This window comes from Lepisosteus oculatus, chromosome 1, assembly GCF_040954835.1.
Source record: "Lepisosteus oculatus isolate fLepOcu1 chromosome 1, fLepOcu1.hap2, whole genome shotgun sequence".
Taxonomy (NCBI): Eukaryota; Metazoa; Chordata; class Actinopteri; order Semionotiformes; family Lepisosteidae; genus Lepisosteus; species Lepisosteus oculatus.
The window spans coordinates 34,352,980-34,365,908 of NC_090696.1; the positions used below are offsets into that span (position 1 = coordinate 34,352,980).

The 12,929-nt window shown below is 37.6% G+C and overlaps 1 protein-coding gene across 1 annotated transcript in view; it reads left to right on the forward strand.

Moving 5' to 3' along the window:
• Window positions 1-12,929, forward strand: part of ccdc142 (coiled-coil domain containing 142) — a 38,118-nt gene that overhangs the window by 21,960 nt on the left and 3,229 nt on the right. Inside the window, exons 9-11 of the mRNA XM_069189677.1 lie at window positions 7,997-8,146; window positions 10,341-10,455; window positions 12,301-12,478. Of these exons, the coding sequence (XP_069045778.1) occupies window positions 7,997-8,146; window positions 10,341-10,455; window positions 12,301-12,478 (443 nt within the window). The remainder of the gene's footprint in view (window positions 1-7,996; window positions 8,147-10,340; window positions 10,456-12,300; window positions 12,479-12,929) is intronic.

The following is a 12,929-nucleotide window of genomic DNA, read 5'->3' on the forward strand; positions in this document are numbered from 1 at the left end:
AATTCTTTAGAACAATTCCCAAGTGTTGGCCTACATTTGGAAATGTGCTTGGAAGCAGTATAAATAACTTAAAAGCAATAAGTTACCCTACTCTGTAACTGTAAGCTTGTTCAGTGTGATAAATGCTTTACCTTATCTATAATTTAAGCTGTTGAATAGATATTCTCATTACTTACACAACTTTTATTTTTTCTTTTAGATCAGACTTCATGCTCATGTCAACATTTGACTTGCGAATGAAAAAACACTTCCTTTAAAAGTCAGAAACAAAACCACTAGTCAACTGAATACTTACAGCTGGAAAATTCCCTCTGGTGGGTGGGAAGAATTTTGGCCTGACTTATTTTCATTCTAATAAATGCTGCTGAAGCCTTTGGCCCTGAGGACATTTGTTTCTATAAGATAGCAACACAAAGTGCCTGCTTTGGCCTGGTCATTCTACCTCGGCTCCTGTATGTGGCCATTAATCACAATTATGGGCAGGATATTAATATCTTTCTATTCTGCATGCAATTGCCCTTTGCCAGTAGTGTGCTTGTGATCACTGACCCTGTGTCATTTTGGAGGCAACATCTCGCAGCTAAGTAAGATAGAACTTAATATGTCTATAAAGAAGTCATCCTAACTATGAAGGTGCATACCACAGAAGGAAATTGAATTATTTTAAATCGAATTAAACAGCTGACCTTCTTTAACAAAATGTTGTACTTAAATGTGGGACTAAAGTTACATTCTTATTAGTTCCTGTATGTCCCAAATTCAGTGTGTTCTCATTTGTATTTTATTGGTAGCTTTGAATCTCATGTTTAAAATGATACAGTTTCACTTCCATCAGATCAACACGTGTGTATATCTAGTAATGGACTTTGGCCTCGGAGAAGGTTACAAAGTTTTACGTGCGAGTTTAGCTGGAAATTGGGTCAGATAGATTTCCGGAGGGAGGACAGAACTACAGGCTAGTCACTTTCCTGTTTCTGATGATAACGTGAGGAAGTCCATAGCAGGACTGGTCATTCTACTCTGGAATCAGAAAGGGGGCATATCAACTTGGAAACTTTGCCACATTAAAAGAGATGGCTCTGAGAGAAGAGTACAATGGATTAATATTCAGTTTTGTGCGGTGAGATAGAAGCAAAGAAAGGAAACATAGGTACTGATCACAAGTGGTCACCAATAACAAAGCAGAAATTAGGACCCATGACCTGTTTCAAAATACTTCACTCATTTTCTGTGAACTCTACACATGTGCAGGTACCTGTATAAAGTTGATCTCTGGAACGTGTGGGTCTTTCCCTGTCCTGGACAGGCCTGCAGTGTTTATGATTTGCTGTGGGTGGATGTTCCAAGCATCCCATCTCTCTCTGTTGGGTATTTCGAGATGACCTTAGACATGACCTTTGGTTTCATGGGGCAACCCATCACACTCTGAAATATTCACTTAATCATCTGATGATTACCTAGCAACTGATCAAAAATAATCTATTTGGTCATGCATTTCTGTTTGTGCAATCATTTTTCTGCAGGTTTTTTTTCCATCTCCAGAAGTTACTTTTTAGATAGTTTAGTTAGAGAAGAGGCTTAAATGTGGGTAAAGTTCTGACTTATCTTAAGGAAGTAAGATTTGTCACTGTTAGTAACAGGTGTTTCCGGATGTTAAACCTCATAATTAACGTCATGCATTTGTATAAAAAAAATTCCCAGTTTGATTGCATTATGCAATAGTTTTTGAATTGTCTGTTTTGTTTGATAATTGTATTAATTTCAAGGGGACAAAATGGAGCAGCATTTAATGTTGTACCTTAAACATAATACCGTAGTAGAGATGTCTAATATGTTACATATGTAAAAATTGGTCAGAACCCTTTTTTGGGTGTTTGTTTGTATGCCAAGAGGAAGCTTTCTTAAATTTCATCTGGTAGCAATTATCCATATTCAAAACTTGACGTTAAGAATTGTGTTTTTACAAAGATACTGTAATTGAGAAATTATATGCATTGTGGTTATAAGGTGAATTATATGATTTAACTTATAGACCTTTCAATAATATACTGAGCATCAAAATAAGTGCATCACTCTATGCACATTTTTAGAAAAAATGAATGTGTATTGATAAAATATTTTTGGTCTCATTTTGATTCATTGATCATTACTGACTGATACTGAGGAGTGACTGCTAGGTAAGCACTAATTCGTCCCTTTTATGTGTGTGTTGAAGAGGTACACTATGGTGTTGAAGATCAAGAAAGGAAAAAGCAGAGAATAAACAAATTACACCTATTTTCAAGACTGTTGTGTCATGGGCATACCTAGGAAGATGTTACAATCAAACAGTTAAAGACAGGCCATGACCTGGGATACTGACAGTCATGACGTCTTGCTAAGGAGGACGAAGTGGCGAGAGAAGGCATGTCTGGTCACTACTGAACTCTATTTGGAATCAATGGCAGCCTGACTGCATGCCACTACATTAGTTGAATCGTGGGACCCTGCTCCCTGCAGGCTCATCCAGACGTGATAACCTTCCAGCAGGACAATGCACATCCTTGTTTTGCTTACGTAATGATGGCTTTGTTGAAAGACAAGAATGTGACAGTTGTGCTGTGGGTGCCCAGTTGAACATTTATGGCATGGTGTGTAGCATCTCGGCCTCGGAGAGCAATGAACAGGCACTTACTTGTTTCAGCTCGGTGAAAGGAATAGGACAGAATCACACATGATAGCATCTGCAGTGAAAAGCTTGCATCACAGATGTACATGCTTCTCACACTGTAGCCTGTGACTTTTACAGTAGAGCCCTTGTTAAGTATTGTAATAAGCACATTTATTTATTGTGACACTGCCAGTGTCTGGTGTAATAGTAGTTAGCTTTTAATTGGGGGGTCTCAGGAAATGGAAACACAAATGAAACTGTAAAATAGGAGAAAAGCTCTTTGATTTATTGTTATAACACCAAACAAACACAAAATGAAACCCTATATCTCTCTGAGCTCTGTCTAGTCTTCAGTGTTCCTGTTGATCTGCAGGTGTAAAAAGTGATATTTCATTCAGTTTGGATGGAGAAGTACATGGATTTGTTGACTAACCGACAGACACACTAGTTAGCAGTAAATGCTTTGTTCCCCAGCCTAGTCAGTAGATCTTGCATGTACAGAAGGCACTAACACTTCAGTGCCTAATAGCTAATCAAGGTGTTGTTTATTGTGCTGAACATGGAAATGCCTGCAAAACATACAGACTCTGCTCAGGACTGCATTTCAGATCTGATTAAACAGAAGCTAGCCTAAGCTAAATCCTTTGTTGTTCAGGAAATGGAAGGAAGGTAAACATAAAATAGTAATCAAGTAGCATTTTTTTTCTAATTTTTCCCTTCTTTGTAAAGGGAAAGGGGTCTGACCTCCTTTTTCCAAGGTCTTGCTCCATTTATACTTTATCAAATGTGTTGAAGAAACAAAGTGTGCTTAGACAAGTGCAGTCCTTGGAGGATTCCAGTCTTGCTAGTTGGTTAGCTGACCTTGAGTCACCACTGGCTTAAGACCTGGAAACAATATTTAAGTTGTCCAATATAAACTAGTGTTTTATTTTCCCTTGTAACTAATCTCTAAACTGATATACAAACCCAAAAACTTTTAACCTTTAAGGACTTGATTAGGATTCCTCATGCATAAGGGTCACCTCAGGATATCAGTATTGATACTCCTGGATGCTGGGATTTAGTACAGTGCCATAAAAAAAGTATTTTTGCCACTGGATGTTTTCGGTTCTTCAATCAAAATTTAATTTTAGGTAAAGGGAACCCGAGTGAACAAATAACACTTTTTACTTATTTCATTTATTTAATGAACAAAGTTATCCAACACCAACTGGCAATGTGTGGAGAAAGTAATTAAATCAACCCAATTAAAGGGATAATTTAGAGTCAGCTGATTAAACAGAGCCAGGGTTGATTACAGCCAGCCCTGCTCAGTATAAACCTCATTTATTTTGACACTTACCATCAGAGTCAAGTTGCCAGCACAAAGATTCAACAAGCACATTAGGCCACGATCAAAGGAAATTCCTGAAGAGAAAGCAAAACCATTTCTAAGGCTCTGGGACTCCACTGAACCACAGCGAGAGGCATCATCTCCAAATGGAGAACACTGGGAACAGTAGTGAGTCTTGCCAGGAGTGTCCGACCTGCCAAAGTTTCTCCAAGGGCGCATATGGGTGTTGGATAACTTTGTTTATTATGATTATTTCATTTCTTTAATAAAGTGTTATTTGTTCACTCTGGTTCCCTTTATCTAAGCTTAGATTTTGTCTAAAGATCTGAAAACATCCAGTGTGACAAATATGCAAAATAGAGGAAATAGTTTTTCACGGCACTGTATATGCCTAATTGCTAAGATATTTTCCCCAGAATTTCTTAATCTTGTTAATAAGTTTTGGAATTAGAGATTTGATAATAATAAACTTTATTTTATATAGCGCCTTTAAAGGTGGCTTCTCAAAGCGCTTTATTTATTTATTTATTTTTGGGGGGGGGGTGCTGGTGGGGTCCTGAGAGGTGGATTGTAATTAATTGATGTGAAATCTGTTTTGTAAAATGTTTCTTACCAAGTCAAAAAGACTGATGAATCTGAATTTCAAAAAGTGAAATTCTGACTTTTCTGGTGTTGCAAAGAAGGATCTTCCTTCATTTTTATCTAACTAATATAATTGAAAGGTTGATTTGAAACTAAGGATGTACCCATCCTAACAGAATGATGTCTCTTCAAAATTAAAAAATTGCTTCATCAGCATACTGTCCATGTGACTGGTAGAAATATTACTTCCTGTGAGTAATCATGCTTACTCATTTCAGTAATTTACAGCGCAAAATGCAGTGGTTAAATACTGGCATATATGTTGATAGATTTGGAAAGAAATACAATTCAAATTGCACTGTAAGATGGTTAAATCATAACAGAAAGCAGTAGCTTTGCATGGAAAATCCAAACTAATCCCTGTGGACTTACACAATTCAGTTTTTTCCTAGAATTCCAGTCCAACAGTTAACATTGTAGGTGGCTTTGCAAATTCAGTGCATAAATGTCTAATTTTGCCATTTGCATTTGTAGATGAATAATGCAGTTTTAGTTCTTTTGAACCACTGTGAGCATTTTTGTGCTACAGTAGAGTAACTTTTAAATTTGCACAACCCACTTCCACCTTCATATACTTGAATAAATAAATGCTTCAGTAACAATGGAACATCAAGACCTGTGACTTAAAATCATTTCACATGCAGAGAAGAGGTAATGATTTTCTGGCTTATCAGGTTTGTGAAATTTTTCCACTTTTGCCTTATATTCGTGCAGCCAGGGATGTGTTTTTTTTTTAAAAAAAAGACCCATAAACAATCCAAAAGAACTGATAAATTTGAAATTGCAAACAAAGCATCACGCTGAGCATATTTAATTTCACCATTGATATTCACACACTACTTACAGTATAAGCATGGGCACGGGAGTTAACTTCAGTGAGATACCCACACTGTAGGTCTAATTGCACCACTAAGTGTGACAGATTGGCTTGTGATACCATTTTAAAGCTACCCTGATTAACATTTTTATGTAGCTCCTAGGAAATCTGGGAGCTAATTAATAGCAGCTCTCCATATGGTTTGAAGGTCACCTCAGGAATTAGAGTTAATAATTAAAGCAGAAACACAGTATATCGGGTAAAAAGGTCACTGAATTCCTAATTATTATTGACTCAGTTTAATAGTCGCCTGGAAAGTAGGGTGGCTGGCGGGATCAAAGTGGGTTTAAAAATTCTGCTACAACTGCCAATAATAATTGATCTTTGAGTAGGGAAATGTAGTCCAGTTCATGAATACAGATTGAGTGACAGTTTAATCTAGCTGTTCACACCATTCTCGGCCTCCCTGATGGGTTTATTAAAATGTCTGTCCGATAGGGAATCGATCCTGAAGGGATAGGTTTCGGCCACATCGTAAAAGCTTCAGCATGGGGCAAGAAATGTGGAAAGGAAACGGTATTTAATCCCGCAAAGTGGTTTTTTGTAAATAAAGGCAAAGCATTTGAAATCTGTCCTTTGTAGGTTGCCACCCGTATCACTCGGCTAAATACATTCATCTGACCATAACTACTAGTTAAATAGACTTTACCGTGTAGGAGTATAGTTGAAAGGGAGAGCTAACTGGCCTTATTCAAGCTGAAGGCATAGAGATAGTCACTATGTGGGGAAGTCAAGACCTATGTAACTTACAGGTTGTCTGGCAGTGTATGTATTTATCTTACAGCCAGGTTAACAGGTGTTGCAGTCCCCTCATGCTCTGTGAAAAAACCAGATGCAGCTGCTGAAAAATCAATTGTAATCAAGGAACAATCCCTTAAATAATATCCTGTATCTAGGACTCTGTTCTTGTTACTGTTAATTATGCTTCAGTGGGGGTAGTTAACAGTGACCAGACTGGCCTTAGAGGAGGACATACTTTGTGTTGCACACAAGCACCTATTTTAGAATTAGTAAGTGACTGTTAGAAGTGTAGCATTTTTTTTCAAGATCCGCAAATATTAGTTGCATCTGCTCCGCACTGAAATGTTTTAACACATGATCCTTTGCTTTTGACTAGAATCTAATCTAACATTGATGGGGAAAAAATAATCTCTCTTACCTTTTTTTACCTTTTGTGCAGTTGTATGTCAGTAAATTGGCATATGAACTTTTATATGGAATTTGGAAGCAAGCAAGCTCTGCTTCAAGCAGTCACTCATCCAGGTTCATACTAGAAAAAACAATCCCTTATCATTTTCCCAACGGCACATTTGGAGTAATGAATCCTTTCTGCAGTCATTTTTACTGCACCAGGAAGAAATACATCCTACATTAACTGCAATCATTCCTAGCAGTTATAGTATTAAGAAGAGATTTCTGGATCACTTAACAGTAAGCTTTGCAAAAAAATAGTTATACAAATACAATGATTGGTAATGCTTCCAAGGACCAAGTGATATACAACCAGATGGTAATGGGGCATTCAACTGCCTTGTCGAGTAACTAAAGTATTGTGTGAAGACACAGTGGTCCTAATACAGAGCCCTGTAGGTACTCTATTAATTGCATCATCCCAATTTGAAAATTTGCTGCTTATCTGTGCTCTTGCCCTTCATTAACCAGTTCTCTTTAATGAGGAATGAATAAATGAGATATGCTCTTTGTATCTGTTTCTGCTGTTGATATTCAGATAAATTAGGTAACTGAATCTTATCTTTTCTAATCTCATGTTGATTATCACCAAGAATTCGGTTGTACAGAGATGGTCCTTTAGTTCTGATTATATGGACTTACATGTAATAGAAGTAATACTGATGGATAATGCTTTGGTCTGGTTTTGTCATCTTTTTTATGTGTGTGCACTGTGTTAGCAGTTTTCCAGTGAGTGGCTTTTATGCAGTTCTTCACTGATTGTTGGAGGAGTTTTGTTAATGGTCTGTACAGGACCGAATCTCTTGTGTTCTTAAGTAGCTTGTTGGAATAATTACTTGGTGGTGCCTGACCAAGTACATGTGTTGGAGCCACTCTTTACATTTCTTGAAAACATGTTTTGTATAGATTCATGCAATATCTATAAATGGAAACTATCTGAGCAGTGATAATACATGAAAAAACTAACCATTGTGAATTGCACCAAAAGATGTTCTCAGTGGATTTAGGTTTCACGTCTGGGCATGACTCCAGCGCCCTTTGAGAAGGTGATGCTTGACTACTGTAACTGACATGAAAGCCTATTTCATCCAGCGCTTTAGATCCAAATAGTCTGCTTCAGATATTTTTTACCTGTCAGAAGTTCAGTTTTTATTTATTTTGTAATAAGGGTATTTTTCCCTAATTATTTGTATTTTTGACTTTCGGTCAAGGTTTAAATGGACTGAAATTGTTGGCAAATCACACATGATGCAAAGCCGACCCACGAACTGCATGTGAATCTAACAATATGATCTTTTTATAGGTGTTGAAGGCTGAAATAGAAAAAATTGTGCCACTGGTTGAAGCCTTAAACCTGGACGACAAATGCACTCCAGGACTTACTGGTAATTTACTGCTACAGCAAGAAAAAACACTGCTTGCCCAGCTCACAGAAGGAGCAGCAAATATTCAGGTGAGAGGACATTGACTTTACCTGCTTCTTACAGCATTTACACTTTTACCTTTTGGTGTGCCCCTCTTATATAGGGAATAAAAAAAGAGAGGATAATTAGTAGCTTCTGAAACATAAACAAGGCAGGAAACAGACGTCCTGCCCATTAGCAGAGTGTAGGTAAATTGGTTAACACATCAGCAAGCTGAACCACCTTGCAGAAAAGTGCAGAGAAATTTCAGAAATTAGAAGTCCTGCTACCGGAAATAATACAACATGAGCAAACTCCTCTGTCATCAAGTGCAATAGGCAGACAACAAAACATCTGGCAGAACATCCTCGCCAGATTAAATGGCCTGGGAGTGACTGAGCCTTACATAAGTAATAAAAAAAAGATATGACATTTTAAGGCACTGAATGCACTGGTTTTTTTTTTTAGAACCTTACTGTAATGTACTTCTAAAACACTTAAAAATTTATTTTTGTTCTGAAGTGCGAAAGTTAAAATATATCGGTAGCCTAGATGGTACAGCATGGTTTTGAGTGTATCTTAAACGTATTACTGTATTGATTGAACATCTTTACTTACTGATACCGATCTCATAACAATCTGTGAGGTACCTGCAGTTGTCTCATTTTTATGTCTTTGTTAAATAATTCTAGGCTGAATAATTATGTACCATACTACTACTTTATTAATGTATCGGTGAGTGTCAAATTATAGGTACTGCAAAAAACGAAAGATTTTAAAATAAGTCCGCTTTGGGTCTAAGACTTGTTGTTTATTTTAATACATTAAAATTGAATGACCTCTTAAATGGCAGTTTCACAAAATCTATGTTCAGTTAACCAGCTTACTATTAAAATAATAAAACTGATATTTGTGCTTACTTGATGTAATCTGCTAAACCTACAACTGCATTTAATTTCTTCTTATATTGGCAGTAACAGAAGAACCTTTCTTTCTTTCATTTAGTGGTGTGTGTTGTTGGCCACTCCCAACGCATTTGCTGCAAATGCTTCTGGTGGTGTTTTCTTGTGAGATGCTTCTGTCCTTGGCTCACTGTTGCTCAGTTTGGCAGTTGAGACCTGCCTGTTAGGTGGATTAGTATTATTTGGATGCTCGTGTTTTTGGTGCATCTTATTTTAATGTCACAAGACCATTGTTTTGCATGTTAACTAGCTTCTTGTTTTGGGATTTTCAATAGAACACTGACTTTTACATATGGAAATGAAGGTGCTGTGCAAAGCACTTGTTCTGTCTGTGCTCTGTTTAAGAACTGTTGCTCACTGTTGACACTTTACTAGGTTACCAATTGTTGGAATGACTGACACTAAATATTTTGCTGATTACAACAGTCACAAGACATTAATACAGAAGCTGCTGTTTCTGCATTTTGTTTGCCATTGTTAAATTGCACAACCAGGCCGAAACTGTTTATTTTGAAACACTAAGAATTCCAGAGGTAGTATTGAAGATGGAGAACTAGAAGATGTATTGACTTGAACAATAGCAGTTTCTCTCTCTAGGCAGTAGTGGCAACCATATAATTTTAAAACTGTCAATTAATATTTTAGTGGTTTCCAAGTGTTTTAACAAATAGTGCAGCTTAAGAACATGAGAGGTTTTTAAAATGCCCCCTTTGGCAAAACCAAACCCTTTAGTTTGGAGCACCTTCAGATCTACTGTATAGTGCAGACATCACCAGTTTTAGCCTTCTCTATGTCTTCAGGTGAGGACAGCTGGGTTGCCCAGGTGGCAGTGCACAGCTGAAGGAGGGTTTTTGTGGTTGGCTGAAGTTAGGGTATCCTTGGCTGAACCTTCAGGTGAGGACAGCTGGGTTGCCCAGGTGGCAGTGCACAGCTGAAGGAGGGTTTTTGTGGTTGGCTGAAGTTAGGGTATCCTTGGCTGACTACAGCGATCCCTGTGCCTTACCAGTTACCTGTAAACTAGGCTCTAGCCATGTCTACTACAGGAGACAAGGCAAATTTATTTATTTTTTTACATTTAAAAAAAAAAATAGTTTAAGATTGTATGCTTTCGTCATAAGAGAAATATGAAGACAGGACAATCATGAAATACCTTGGTATGACCTTTCAGTATAGGCTAGTGCAGCAGGAACATTTTGTTTTGACAGTTAAATATCTTTGTTCTTTGATTTTGCCTGTTTTATTATCTTTGTTTTTGAGTTTTTCCTTTTCTGTTTTGGTACAGGCCTTTTCAGAGAATGTGCTGAAGATCTTTTCAACAGACTGTAAAAAGATGGCAGTGGAGATATTTAAACAGACCATGCCTGGGGGAAAACACTGGAGAGTGAACTGCAGAGCAGGTAAGCTTGATGTCAAGTAATATGATTGAAGAAGTTCTCAAAATAGTGGTTAACTGCCCTTCTGTTGTGGGTGTTATCCAAGAACTCATTCTCCAAGAACACTGTTGAGTTAGGTACAGTACATTTAAATGTTATAAGAATAGTTTTTGTCCTATGTTTCATGCTTTGGTTGTTGGAAGGTGCCTGTAATAATGCTATATGTAACAATTTGAGGTTTGAAATGTTGTGCTTTTTTAACTTGTGAGTTTTTGTGATAAGATCCTCAAAGTGCTTTTAAATTTTAATTATCTTGAACTACTCCAAATTAAGGAGCAGCTTTAATTTTTTTTAAAGAATGTAGTAAGCAGATGTATTTTTTATATTTTTGTTTTCTTTAAATAGCTTTATTATCAAGGCCTCAAGGTTTTGGTTTCAGCTGTGTCCCAGGGCGGGCTGGAGGGAAAGTTCTTTGCTGGCTCAGCCACAATGGCACTCGGGCCAACAAGGAAAAAAAACACAACAAGACTAAACAAAAACATTTTCCAGAGAGTTATAAAGCCGGCAGTCCCACAGCACTAAGGTCCTAGAAGCTAGCTCTCTCCTGAACTGGAGGAGTTTGGACAAAGCCCCCTGCCCTGTACACCTGACTGCAGTCAGTCGAGGCAGGTGTGTCCAGTTCACACCCAAGAGGGAAGAAACCTGAGCCAAGCCTCACCTTACTCAATCACAAACTGCTAATATTATGTAGGATATACTTTAATATGATTAGTTGCTTTCATCATGTTCTATTTTTCTGTACCTGTAGATGTTTTTGCTCTAGTCTATTTATATGCATTTTTGTTCTCACATTACTGATGAAAGAACAATGCATTTTGCTGAGGGGGTAGTGTTTATTGGTTATTTTGTGGCAGTCTTTTAGAGAATAGTGTAGTTATGTTAATGAGTATTTCTTGTAACACAACAGGGCTGTAAAATATGAACTGTCACTGTTTGTATTATCCTGATATAGTTTATCCTTACTGCTATTTTCATTTTCATTTTTGGAAAAGCCTTAATTGCCCCACCAGCAGTTTTTCAGTTTTCCAAAGTGCTGGTTGCTATTTGATAGTACTTAAAATGCAAAGAGACCTGTATGGCTTGCAGTGGAAGTATGCACTTACGCTGTGCTATCTCTTTGGCTGGTTCATTCAGCTTGAGGGTTAATTAATAATTAACGGAAAGCTTTCCATTTACTATTCATGTAATTGCACACTAAATTGTCATTGTTTGACAAATCATATTATGAATCTGTACCTTAACTAATTTCCAGGGAAACATGTCCTGTTTTTCTTAAACAGTTCAAAGAACTATATGACTGTCATGTATCTATCGGATAAGAGTATTTTAACATTTGTTTGCTAAATGTTATCAGCATTACAAGAAAGGGTGTCATAGCTGGTGAAGTGTAGACTTAAGTAAATCAAGCAATTTTTCTAAATTACTATTATAGGCTGATTTCTTAATGAAAAGATGCAGCACCAGTAACATTCAGTTCAAAATACATAGATATAATCAAAATGTATTTGACCTAGCTGAGATCAGTCCTCTGTTAAAAACCAGTTGTTAGTTGTTACGTTTAGAGAATAATTATGTACAATAAGTAGCTAAGAAAGCAAGGCCAACACTTATGTCTTTAACATCCGAAATCATCTTAACTCTCAATGCTGGTATCAAGTCAACATCTCCAGACTTTTTGTGTGCCTCTGCAAATCCTCATTGGTGATTATTTGTTATATTTGATAAAAACGTGTAAAAATAAACGGCAGTCGTGTTCATTCCACGAGTGTGCAGAGTTGCTGAGCTCTTGTGTGGTCGTGTGCTTTGCAGAGCTGCCAGGCAGCCCCAGTGAGTACGCTGCCTCCGCTGCTCACAGCGTGCTTGGTCAGGTGCTGGAGGGAGTTCAGCCGCTGCCCGACGAAGCCAGAGCTCTCGCTCTGACGGAGGCCACGACGGCCTTCATGGAAGCCTGGATGGAGCACATCCTGAAACAAAAAATCAAATTCAGGTCTGCGTTTTCTTTTGTTAGAAGATGTGTTGCGTGTGTGTGCGCTATCCAGATGTTGTCAAATGAGCAAACTGCATTTCTTTTCTTGTCTGCCCCATCGTTAAATATTTAAAATGGTCGTATGCACACTAGCACTCTGCTCACTCCACTTTTGTTGGATTTCCTCTTCCTCTGTTAACTGTGAATAAGTCTTGAGCGAATGCTGAATGCTGAAATGGGCTGCTCGGTTTTGATGGATTTATGACACAAACAGTGTCCTTTTATTGTCCCGCCACACACAAAACTATTCAGCTGTGACTTTCACATGATGCCATTCAGAGCAAAAGCCCTTATTTCACCTGGCCTGCCTACGCGGGGTTTTTTTGTTTTTCCAAAAAAAGATGACCTGTGCTGAACTGCTCCAAAGGAGAAATTAAAAAGAGTAAAGAAAATGAAATGAGCCCCTTTTCAC